The sequence below is a fragment of the Acipenser ruthenus genome, chromosome 3 (assembly GCF_902713425.1).
Source record: "Acipenser ruthenus chromosome 3, fAciRut3.2 maternal haplotype, whole genome shotgun sequence".
Classification (NCBI taxonomy): domain Eukaryota; kingdom Metazoa; phylum Chordata; class Actinopteri; order Acipenseriformes; family Acipenseridae; genus Acipenser; species Acipenser ruthenus.
In genome coordinates this window covers 75,504,331-75,517,746 of record NC_081191.1, presented here as the reverse complement: position 1 = coordinate 75,517,746, position 13,416 = coordinate 75,504,331, and the positions used below count along the sequence as shown (strand labels likewise).

The 13,416-nt window shown below is 39.4% G+C and overlaps 2 protein-coding genes across 3 annotated transcripts in view; one reads left to right on the top strand and one right to left on the bottom strand.

The window, feature by feature from the left end:
* Nucleotides 1-9,064, bottom strand: part of rgs20 (regulator of G protein signaling 20) — a 58,736-nt gene extending 49,672 nt beyond the window's left edge. For both annotated transcript variants that reach the window (XM_059016884.1, XM_059016889.1), the window contains exon 1: nucleotides 8,743-9,064. In XM_059016884.1, coding sequence (XP_058872867.1) covers nucleotides 8,743-8,862 — 120 coding nt within the window. In that variant the 5' untranslated portion in view covers nucleotides 8,863-9,064. The remainder of the gene's footprint in view (nucleotides 1-8,742) is intronic.
* Nucleotides 7,952-13,416, top strand: part of atp6v1h (ATPase H+ transporting V1 subunit H) — an 82,650-nt gene continuing 77,185 nt past the window's right edge. The window contains exon 1 of the mRNA XM_059016881.1: nucleotides 7,952-7,974. The gene's annotated coding sequence lies outside the window, so the exon portion shown is untranslated. The remainder of the gene's footprint in view (nucleotides 7,975-13,416) is intronic.

The window sequence follows — 13,416 nt, the reverse complement described above, 5'->3', positions numbered from 1 at the left end:
GAGAGCCCTAGGGCTGTCCAGCGGTCCCGTTCAGGGGCCAGAGCCATAACTGGAACCTGCCTGGTTCCTGGTGCCAAAGAGTGCCCTTCGCTTGACTGCGGAGATCGCAGAGGTGGGAGGGCTGTCTCCACCAAGGCAGGGCTATTGAACATGCACGAGATACCATCAGCCAACTGTATCTGACGCATTTCGAATGTAGCCGGAAGATGTTGAGCCACGCTTGGAGCGGGTGCATACAGAGTAGGCTGAGCTCCATGGCTGATATAGCTGTGGCCATCAGACCCAGTAGCCTCTAGAAACACACTAGGGGAACTCTCAATCCCTGATGAAACAGGGAGAGACAATCCTCTGTAGCTGCTACTCTATCATGTGACACGCATGTGCCAAGGAAGTCCAGCTGGAGACCCAAAAATGTTAGACACTGCACTGGTACCAGTTTGCTGTTTGCATCGTTGAGTGTGAGTTCCAGCCTCGCCACATGCTCTGTCACTATTGCCGTATGGGCCACTGCTCCCCCCTGTGACTGGGAACAGATCGACCAGTCATCCAGGTAGTTCACCACCCTGATCCCTTGCAGCCCCTGGGGAGCCAGGATGACATCTATGCACTTTGAAAAGGTGTGGGGGACTAGGGAGAGGCCGAATGGCAGCACTGAAAACTCATACATGCTTCCCTGGAAGGCAAAGCAGAGGTATTTCATGTGCTCCGGACGAATGGAAATGTGAAAGTACGTGTCCCGGATCAACTGGAGAATGTAACGATGGGTCAGCATTTTGAACCTCTTCTCCTTTAGAAAACCATTGAGGTGCCTCAGGTCTAAGATGGGGCCGAAGCGGCCATCCTTCTTGGGCACTAGGAAGTATCTTGAGTAGAACCCCTTCCCGTGGGAGATGGGGTCTACGAGATGGATAGCCTGCTTGCTAAGCAAGATGGCTACTTTGTGACGTAGCACCGAGGCCTGGAGAGGGTCGCTCACAGATGTAATCGTGATCCCTTGAAAGGTAGGATTTCCCATGCGGAACTGTAGAGCGTAACTGGTTTGTACGGTGGCGAGCACCCAGATGTCCGAGGTGCACATATGCCAGTATTGCAGCTGGTGTGGAAAGAAGCTGAGGGTCTGGGGCTGCAAGCCTTCAGGGGCCCTGCTGGGGCTGCTGAGAATGAGGCGGTGCACTCTGCTGCAGTGGCCTATGGCGGGCTTGGAACTGCCGCTTAGAATGCTGCTGCACTGGGGCTCTGCGTCCTGTGTTCCCACGTCCCTGCTGGGTGACTTACAATTGTTACAAAATATCACAGTACAAAGTATCACATTAAAAAATATCACATTACAGAATATCGCATTACAGAGTATCATATTATAGATAAGAGCAGTTGTAAAGTACAAAAGATTTCAAATAAGAGCAAAATAAAGAATAGGGTAAATAATTACATTTAAGAGCGAGTTCGACTAAGAGCAGTTAACTTATAGTAACAATTTTTGCTTATATGAGTAAAGTCCAGTAAGAGCACATAGTAAGTATAATAAATGGATGAGAATGATTTCAATCAAATAACAGCAATTGCAAAATACATGAATACGGATACCTATAAGAGTAAAATCAAATACAAGATACAGAAAGTAGTTATAATTAAGAGCAGTTAGAATATGGCTATGGAGCAGTTCAGTGCAAGTACTGGTACAATTGGGAGCCATATAGTCCAGTGTAGTCAAGAGTTGTGAGGTTTACAGATGCTGTCTGAACAGGTGTGTCAGAGACTAAGCAGTCGTGATATAACTGAAATAAATATAATTAGAAAATAAAAAAATAAAAAAATGATTGTGTACCTTGTTAATACAAACTGAACCATGTCATGGTCATCATTGTCTGTCTCAAGAGTCCGAAAGATAAAAAGAAAATATGGGATACCATAGCCACTTCTGTAAACAGCTTGGGCTATGCCAAAAGAAATGCATCAGATGGTCAAAAGCGCTTTTATGATATTCGTAAACAACGTAAAAAAGGCTCATCAATTAAGACAAAACCAACATAAGATGGGAGGGGGTATTCCACAGTCCCCATTGAATACAGAGGAAGAACATATCCTAGCAACATCTGACCACCGATCTCTAGAAGCTTTACCAGGTGAATTAGAAACATTGGTGGTGCTTGAACCACGTATTTTTATATTCCTTTATTTAAATACACAGTGCATCATTTTAGTTAGCCTGTTATGTTTATTTGTTTACAATACTAATTAATTTTTTTCTAGATGATAATGATACAGTGGAAAGCATTGCAAGTGAGGAAGCAGAAGTTCCTACAGCTTGCAAAGATACCCAAATGGACAGTACAAAACAAACGCATACAGCTGGCACCTGCTACAAAGCTGTATCTGTTCCTGCTGCCTCTCCTCTTGCAGTTAGCCAGTCCCCAAATATTTCTGCTACTCAATCTGTTGGCCCTGAACAAGTAATTCAGTCTTTTAAAGATACTACCAGTTTGCTGGCAGCCAATAACATGCAAGTGAAGGATGAGATATCTGTTATACGCAAAAAGTTAGCTGAATTCTGCAAAGACATCTGTTCAGAGCTGAGTACCTTCAACAGCGTTTTTTGTAAATTTACACAATTTACAAAACACACCGGATGGCTGGAAGAGGTACCACTACAACAAACGCTGCAGCCAACAGCAGCACAGCCAGCTCATGTGTCATCTCAAAAGATGTGCCTCAAGATTCTGTAAGACGTTCCACAAGAGAATCAGCTGGCAGAAAAAAAAATTGGATAAGTACAAATACATAGGCTTCCTAATCCCCCCCCCCTTTTGTGTGTGTGTGTGTGTGTGTGTGTGTGTGTGTAATCATTGTGCATTGAATACTATTACAATGCAATAATAATAAACATTCTGATTTACAATTCATATTCCAGATAACACTCGCATGTGAAAAGGTTTCTTATAATTCCAATCCTAACCTCACGAGCCACTGCTGTATATCTTTCTTCGTCATCAGGTACATCGGGGTTAATTGCATCTTCAATAGACTGCCCTTCGTGCGAAATATCAACATTTCTGTGAATAGCAATGTTGTGTAAGACGCAACATGCCAAAAATATGCAGGCAATCTTCTCTGGGGTATATTCGCACCACCTGATTTATCAAGACACTTAACCTCATTTTTAGAAGGCTAAAGGTCCTTTCAATTACACTTCTCATGGCCCTATGAGCAATATTACAGTTTTCCTCTGCTTTTGTGGAGGCATTCAATACTGGCGTCATAAGCCACTGATGTAAAGGATAGCCAGCATCCCCTGAAAAACTAATTATGGGAGGATAAAATACTAACTAAGCAGGAATGCATTGAAGTTAGCAAAGCAACAATTTATATCACAAATACACGGGAAAACTACAAAAAAAATTGTATTCATTATTTGCTATTGTTTTTTTTTTGTTTGTTTTTTTTTTACAAATGTATTCAAGGGCTAGCCAACAGTAGCAGAATAAATTTGTTTAGAAAAAAAAAGGAATACAAATATTTTTTAAAAAACTAAATCAATTATCTGGCTATATATTCTTTACCAATTAATATTCCTTCTGGTCTCCATGGCGACAATTGCCCTAAATTAGAATTTATGTATGAATCATGGCAAGATCCTGGATAGCGGGCACACAGATCAGTTATGATACACTCGGCATCGCACACCACCTGTATGTTTAACGAAGGGAAGTTTTTCCTATGGAAAAAAACCTGGCTGTTTGCTGCAGCATTCCGCAAAGCAATGTATGTGCCATCTATAGGACAGATGGCAATCCTGCTATATTAAAAAATGCATTTTAACCTTATCTAACCCCCATTGGTTGTGTGGGAGCACAATATAATCCCGTGCCCTCTTTGCCAATGCAGTAGTTACTTCATTAATAATATAGGAAATTGGGGCTTGACTTATGCCCACCCTATCTCCTCCAGGACGCTGAAATGACCCAGAGGCAAAGAAACCCAAAGCCGCTACCACTTTAAGATGGACAGGTAGGGCTAAATTCCTTTCTGATGGACATTCTAAATCATCCTTAATAGCCTCACAGAGATCCACAATCACAGCCTTATCTGGTCTAAATCTAATCTTTATTACCTCATCTGGTAAATGAAGAAAGTTAACTCTGGAACGGTATATTCTCTCTGTTTCGATTATGCCTCGCTTCACCTTGCATGTTCTGCATGAGCGCTGCATTACCTTCCAGAAACAGTGGAAAGACCTCAATTTTGGTGAGGTACAAAAAACACTGTTCAGAAGCCTTTTAAATTGGGAGAATTAATTGAACACCTCCTGACCAGGTGAATACACTCGACTACAATTAGGATAAAAAAATGAAATATAGGATACTACACGATATATATATATATATATATATATATATATATATATATATATATATATACACACATACAGGGACGACGTGTGAGGGTGGGCGCATGTGTTAGAGGATGTAATTTATGTCTTAAAAGTTTATGCAATGGCTTAAAGACAGTTAAGTTTGGACTTTTTTTTTTTACACAAAGAAAGCCAAAGCGCCCCCTACATCAGTAACAGAAGCTCTCTTCCACACTTCAGAGTGATTTAGCAGCGAATGATACAAACATTTGTTCTGCAACTATCGATAAAAGAGACTCTTGCTTTGGCCCACATGCAGAAAACAAACAGAAAATGTAGGCAATTTATTGCTGAGCATTTGTCAATGGGCAAATTTCGCGAACATTCAAAGTGTGAATCCAGTCTAGCAGCTGTTGCTAAAATGAAGGGGTGGCTACAGTCAGGTAAAGCAGGACGTGTTGCATCCTAACTTGACAGTCATAAAAAAAAGAGCAGTCAAGGACAACTAGGCATGTTTAAAAGCTGTGATGGAGAGCATTTTATATTGCAATTGCCAGGGTATAGCTTTGTTGGAACACAATAAGGGAATAGATTCTACAAACCAAGGCAACTTGCGGGAATTAATGATACTGTGTAGTAATGACAATGAACTCATTCACCAATTTATGATTAACCAGGAAAAATACTTCACCTATCTAGACAGCTCAAATAATCAAGATTATGGCTTCACAAGTGCTAGATTCAATTGTGAGTGGAGTCAAAGAGGCTGGAACTATGGATCTGTCAAGACACAAACAAGTTGGTCTTATAGTGCGCTATGTAAACCAGTCATTTGAAATATAAGAGTGATTTGTTGGCTTCTACAGGATGCTGAAGATGGACAGTGATTCGCTTGCCACACTGATCAATAGTACATTATCAGCCTTAGGACTTGATATTTCAGCTGTGAGAGGTCAGTGCTATGACGGAGTTGTCAGCATGAGAGGACCTTATAAAGGCGTAGCCACGCTGATACGTCGTAAAAATCCTCTCACTTTGTGCACCGCTATGCTCATATATTTAATCTTTGCGTAGTGGATATAAGCAGTGTGGAGCAGCAGTGTGGAGTAGTGGTTAGGGCTCTGGACTCTTGACTGGAGGGTCGTGGGTTCAATCCCAGGTGGGAGACACTGCTGCTGTACCCTTGAGCAAGGTACTTTACCTAGATTGCTGGGCATCTCAGCTGAATTCACTGAGATGTTCGTGGAACCATTCCTGGACAATCCTAGCCTTGTGGCATGGGGCATTATCCTGCTGAAAAAATCCATTAGCAGATGGATACACTGCTTCCATGAAGGGATGCACCTGATTGGCAATGATGTTCAGATATCCTGTGGCATTCAAACGTTGCTCCACTTTTATCAAGGGGCCCAATGTGTGCCATGAAAACACACCCCACACCATCACACCACCACCACCAGCCTGCAATGTTGACACATGGATGCATGTACTCATGTGGTTTTCTCCATACCCTAGTCCTCCCATCAGCGTGAAACAGCAGGAACTGGGATTCATCAGACCTGGCAATGTTTTTCCAATCCTCCAGTGTCCAGTGTTTTCGTTCCTTAACCCATTGCAACCGCAGTTTCTTGTGTTTTGCTGAAAGAAGTGGAACTCTGTTTGGTCGTTGGCTGCCATACCCCATTTGTTTCAAGGTACGACGAGTTGTGCATTCTTTTATGGGTCTTTCGGCACCAATGTTGTACTGGACTGTCAGTTGACTAACTGTAGCCCGTCTGTTGCTCTGCACAATTCGTGTCAGCCTCCTTTGGCCTCTTTCATCAATGAGCCGTTTTCGACCACTGGCCTGCCGTTGGTTGGATGTCCTTTGGGTGGTGGACCGTCCTTGATACACACGGGAAACTGTTGAGCGTGAAAAACAGCAGCGTTGCAGTTCATGACACAATTAAAGCAGCGTGCCTGGCACCTACTACCATACCCCGTTCAAAGGCACCTACTGTAAATCTTTTATCTTGCCCATTTACCCTCTGAATGGCACACATACACAATCCATGTCTCAATTGTATCAAGGCTTAAAAATCCTTCTTTAACCTGTCTCCCCTTCATCTACACTGATTGAAGTGGATTTAACAGGTTACATCAATAAGGGATCATAGCTTTCACCTGGATTCACCTCATCAGTCTATTTCATGGAAAGAGCAGGTGTTCCTAATGTTTTGTACACTCAGTGTATACGGAGGATGTCTGTCCGACTATCTGTCTGTCATGTCTTGTCCAATTCTGATGAAAATTGTTAAGGAGACTCTTTTGAACAACTTAGTGAGAGTGAAGGCTGTAACATAACTGAAGATTTGCAGTAAGTTTGACCTCAGTCCTTTCTCTCTAAAAAAATAAATATAGAATTTCATTTAAACTAAGATTTTTTTAAAAGGATGAAATTATATATTTTAAATGTCATTTTCTAAAGCTGGAATATGAAAGTTACAAGTTAAGCACATCTCTTGATTCATACTAATTTTATATAAAAATTAGTAAATCCAGTTATTATGAAACTTGATTATGAAAAAAATTCAATGTACCATTGAAAGTAATATGAGAGAATTGGTCAGGGGTCTGAATACTTTTGCAAGGCACTGTATATATATATAACTATGCGGCATGAACTTCAAAAACATTTTCTGTTATTTATTTATTTACTTATGCTGTATCAGCTATATTTAAACAACATATATAAAGTCATATTTACTAATCAGCAGTGTATATATGTGCAAAAGTCTTAGACATGTTGCATGTTTCTACTCTGGTTTGCTGTTCAGCCATTTGACCGGTACTGTACCGAGAGTAATATCTGGAGTGGGCAGTACTGTGTACAGTTGGTCTTGTTCAATCGTACCAGAATAAAGGGCAGCAGTGTGGAGTAGTGGTTAGGGCTCTGGACTCTTGACCGGAGGGTTGTGGGTTCAATCCCCAGTGGCGGACACTGCTGTTGTACCCTTGAGCAAGGTACTTTACCTAGATTGCTCCAGTAAAAACCCAACTGTATAAATGGGTAATTGTATGTAAAATAATGTGATATCTGTATAATGTAAAATAATGTATAATGTGATATCTTGTAGCAATTGTAAGTCGCCCTGGATAAGGGTGTCTGCTAAGAAATAAATAATAATAATGGACATGTGCAAATGTAAATTGGTACCCTAACTAAAAACCACGAATCCAAGTCACTCCCTCCAAATAGACTGAAATGTTGCCCTAACATCCTTACACCACCAGGCAATAGTCCCTCTGTCATGTGTTCACATCACTGTCAGTCCCGCCCCTTTTCAAAGGAACGCCCTTCTCACCAGGCACTCCTCACAACAAGAGAAAATGGCTGAATGTGAAAAAACGCTGAATAGCAATTCTGTGACTTAACAGAAAATTAATTACAAAAGAACTACAAAAGAAAGAGGCTCCAAACACTAAAATGGTGATTAAAACGTCACTGTTTTCAGACTTTCTGAAATTCAAATAAATTCAACTTGACGATGTAAACAGATATGATGGCCGGGATATAAACTGGATTAAGCAGCAGTCGGCAAGCCGGATGGAGAGCTGGACGCCCAAAAAACTATGATAACTATGCGGTATGAACTTCAAAAACATTTTCTGTTATTTATTTATTTACTTATGCTATATCAGCTATATTTAAACAACATATATAAAGTCATATTTACTAATCAATGTTTGTGGACCTAACTTTAGAGATGAGTATCTTGATATCTGGATACAATATCTCGAACACTTTGTACACCTGGTTACCATATAAATTCCCTAAATTCACTTAGGTGTTTTGTTTTTGCCATAATCCACTTTCTGTGTAAAAGATAATAGCTCCCAACCAAATGACCATCATACTCTCATTTTATGCTGTACATAAGAAACTGCAGTAAGTGTGGTGGTTAAGAGAGTATAACTGAAAACAAAAACATGAGAATGTTATTGTGCCAATGACATGTATGTAGGTTTTAAGTCTTACTCCCTTATTACAGTCTTCTATACAAACTATGGTGAAAAGGTATTCTGTGGAATGCACTTACAGTTATCATCCTTCCCATGTATTTATAATATAGATATTATGGAGCTGTGAATATCTGCGCAAGTAGAAGTAAACAAACCAAAGCTACAAACAACAGGGCAATAAACAATGTGGAGAAAAAAGATGGTACAAAAATATGACATATTTATGTTATGTGGTTTCAGGAATAGGAAATGTTGTATTAGCCAGATGTTTTAGATATTTCCAATGGTAAAGCAAGGTAATCATAATAACAGCACTGGAGTGGGTGACGATTCATCAAATCACTTGTATTTTACGTGAATAGATGGGAATGCATCCGCCTTCTTGCTCTTACCTTGAAAAGCAGCAGTTCTTCTCTGTTGTTTGGTTCATTTTCATTGTCAAAGCTTTCTGTTGCCTGGTAACCTTCAGTGTATCGCCAGGCTCGAAGCTGAATCCAGAGACGCCTCCACATTAAGGGAAGTGGTAGTGTTTACCAAAAGAATAAGTGGAGCTTTCCAGCCAAGGAACAAGCACTGGCCTTTGACCTACCCCACAAAACTATGCACTTTCTTATATTTTGTCCATTGTATTGGAAAATGGCAACCAATAATAAAATTAAATTACTAAATAAAAAAAAAAAAACAACCAAACTGTTTACTCTCGGGCAGACTCAGCAGGCCTGATAGGATTATCTACTCTCTGGGGAAACTGTGACTAATCCATTGTGTCTTCGTACATCACAACAGCTTAGTACAGATTATATCGTCTATTTTGTGCATCTTTTTTTAAACTTATGTACTGTATAGACAAGAATGCTTTTCTACAATAGCATCCAGTTAATTCTAACAGCAAGATTATATTTGAGAAAAGTTTCCACCTGTTGTCTTTGTGTAAAGACCTGAAATACAGGATGACACAGATTGTTTAGTTTAGCCACTGTCACTCAGGTACAGTATATCTTACTTTAGAATCAAGGATTCATTATGAGCTGCGCTCCACAACAGATGGCCTGGTCATAACCTGGTCACAAGTTAATCATTTTAGCCTTGATAAATATACAGGGATATTTTAAGGGATATTCCAGCACTTAATAAGTAATATCTAAAATTGACAACATCAAGCGTATCCAGTTTTCTGTTTTGGATATTGTGTGTTATTGCTAGGCAACTTAAAAATAGACGTTTACATTGTTAAAAAGTATGCCATACAGTTGCAAACTCAGTGTTCCAGGAGTCTAATTAAATTTGAAATCATATAACCATTCTTTTAAATTATTCCAGGAGGAACAAGTGAAAATTCTCATAGATGATGGCGTTGCTGAATTCTATTTATTGTTCAGTCTATCACTGGAATGGAATCTGTTTTTTCTTAACTTTTCCATTCCAGATCTTCTAGCAGTTATATCCAGTTTTGTGTTTATGTTTGCCCTTTAGTTTTCTTAACTGGAAGATATATCAATTATTTTTCTATTAGTAAATTGTAGGGGTGTAACTAATATCAATAAAATAACAGATATTCAGACAAAAGCCACAAAGCATAAATTAAAATGTATTTCATTATTTTGTTCTTTGTCATTTTCTTTTTAATTATTTAAATGGTGAGCTGACTTGGGTCCTGAAATAACCAATTATCTGCAAGAGAAAAACAACCATAGGTTACAGTATTTATTTAGATTTATATGATTGGTGTTCAATTAGATTTCTAGGTGACACAATGAAATTATTGTGAAATTACTGTAGAAAAAGATTTCAGTCACTAACTGTTTTCAAATGAAATGATTACTTTGGCTGGGATCAAATCAAAACTTTGACAACCTGCTAATTGCACTTAACAAAACTGTATTTAATAGGCTTTTTTTTACAGCATTATTTTGTGCCTTGCAAAACTGATTTTGTAATTGGCGCACTTTTGAACATGGCAGGATCTTGCAGATTGTTGGCCACTCCCGCTAAATTGTGCTATGCATACATTATATTTGTGTACAGCGCAAAACAGATTGTGGCATGCAGAAAGAAGTTTCGAATATGGCACATTAACACAGAACCCTCTGTGCGGTGCGCAAACCTTTCTAATATCTGGTTTAATAAAGCTGATTTTTGTAGGAAAAATGGCAACAAAAAGGAAACCAGTGAGATAAAAAGCGAGCAAAATAAATAAACAAAGATGGAAGGAATATCTTTGATTAGCTAATACAGGATGGTCTTGTTCTTTATACTCTTTATAGTGTATCTGTGATATGTCAGTAACATTCATCCCACGTCATGCCTGTAAATTCAAAATTAGAGCCATCAGGATTATGAAAAAGTTGATGAACATGACAACAGAAGAAACAGAATAGTATAAACAGACACATGTACTGACAGACAGACATCCCCATATAGCCCCAGTATCTTATACTCTCAATAAATTATGCTAAATTATGTTAATACATGATTTCACAGCTAGGAATTTGTGTCTTACCGGTATCTGCTTTCCAATTATGTGTCGTGATAATTTTTAGCAATCAGTAAGAGCTGTTTAACAGATCTTAGACTTTTTGTGAATATGTGTTTAAAAAAACTGTACATTAAAATACCCTAAGGGTAAGAGATTTAATTAAAAGATAGACAACCTCCTTTCAAAAGACTAATGTCTAGCTACAACGCAACCAGACCATGTAAACAATGTAAACAGAATTTAGTCCAACTATGCCACGTCTGCACAGATGTTAGAGAGTCTCTAACGAAGGCAGCCCAAAACCCATCCCTGTAAAAACATTGCAGAAAGTGACCAGGCACTAATTGAACGATTGATTAGCAATTAGACTTGGCCACATGAATATAAGAGGAGCCGTTAGCGTTTCTTTGTTCTCTAGCTAGGATGTGGAAGGCCTTGTTAAGCTGAGAAGCAGCAGTAGTGTCTGTAATAAAGGAAAAAAGAGAGGTAAAGATTTAGCTTTAATTTTAATTATGACAAATATATATGGTTTGTTGAGAATAGTGTTTCTGGTACAAGACCTCCATTTGCAGAAGAAGTGGTGCACAGCCAAATTAGGACACTTTTTTGTATTAGCTTTGCTATAACAGTGTTTGTTTTGCATTTTGTGTGTATATTTAGTGTAAGCCACAGGCCCCACTGAAGGAGCAACATCACCCTGAGTGATGCCATTTTTGGTTGCTTTGTGGTGACGACTGGTATTGCACCTGCACTATTTTTCTTTTTTTTTTGTTTGTTTTGTAAAACAAATAAAACCTGACGCCTGTGCTGGCGATGTCAACTGAAATCTCTCTTGCAGCAGACTCCCACACCCTTTTACAGTAACTAATACATTAAAAACCCTAATATTAGAATATGATAAAAAAGGAAAGCACACCACACTATTTACTGAGGTGTTCATAGCTCCACATAATGCTGTGTCCTTGCCTTAGAAAGAGTTGCAGATTGTCCTGTATGAGCTGGAAGAAGAAGATGTGTACTCATTTCGTGTGGACTATCACATACATACACAACCTTCGGGCAAGGGCTGTAATGTTTTTAAATCTTATTTTGGCTGTGGTCTTTTACATCCAATAATGCAAACTTTACTGCTAGCTATATTAGATTTGAAAAGTTAAAGAGTAAATTGTGGGATTCCGAAAAATATAGCGTTACAGGTCCCCACATGTTGCTACAACTGTTTAATTGCAATACATGTATGTTTTCCTTTCACTGTTAACATCCTGACAACTTTTTACGCTTATAGCTTTAAAGTCTGTTTCAAATTTATTTTCAAAATGGCCTTAAAAAATGTCTGTAGCTATTAAGTAGACTTGTCTGTTGTGTTCACAAAGGTCAAGTGCAATTTGTTTCCATGATCTATTGGGCATCTCTGTGGAAATTAGTGGTTCCTTCTGCTGTGTTCTCTTTGTCTCACAACAGAACTCACATGCTTGCACTTTTTTATATCCTTCCAAATATTCGGCCACCAAACTGACAATTTAGCACTCTCTCTCTGCATTTATTCAAACCCTGGTGTCCATTGTGTATTCTTTCTATAATCTCCTTCCTCAGGGCTGAAGCAATGACAATTTGGTGTCCATTTGTTACAAAGCCATCAATTTCAGACAGCTGACTTCTCTCTGGAAAGAATCTTCTTTATGTATTCAGGCCATTCCTTCTTTATAAACTGTAGTACTGTCTGTAACTATCTATCTGCTGCTGTAGCTGTGATTATGCTCGCTAGCTTCTGTGGTGAAGCAGGCAGAATGCTTACTACTGCTGCAACGTGAGCTTCAACATCTCTATGGGTGTCGAAATAGTCTGAGTTACTCACTGGGCTTCTGGATAGGGCATCTGCTACAACCAGTGTCTTCCCAGGTGCATACTGTGCATACTGTGTAAGTGTATGAGCAGTCTTTGATATCTCAGCGGAATACTACTGGTTTCCAGTCCTCTCTGTGCTGCTGAAGTAGTACTCCTCCAATCATGCAACTGCTAGCATCTGCAGAAACAGCCGTGGGCTTCAACACATCATAGTATGTTAGCACTGGTGAAGTGATTAACAGTTTTTTCATTATTGAAAGGTCTGTTCTTGTTCATGATCCCACGTCCATGCTGTGTTTGATTTCAAGAGTTCATAGAATGGCTGACCAACTGTAGATAGACTAGGTATATACTTGCCCAAGTAGTTAATCATGCCCAGGACATGTTTCAGCTCCAGGACTTTTTTTGGTGAAGGCAATTCTTCTAACGCCTTGACTTTCTCTGGATCAGGTGTGACACCCTTTTCATCAATCAGGTGTCCCAGAATGTGAAGTTGTTTTTTTCTCAGCACACACTTCTCCTGATTTAGTTTCAGTCCTCCTGAGTCGTTTGTCATGTTCTTCTATGGAAGTTCCATATACAAGAATTCATATACACTGCAACTCCTTGTAGGCCGTGTAGTGTCTCAGTCACTTTCCTCTGGAAGATCTTCGAGGCACTTGTAATGCCAAATGGCAAGCGGCAGAAACAGTATATCCCAAATGGGGTAATGAATGTGGTCAGTCTGGCGCTATCACGGTGCAGT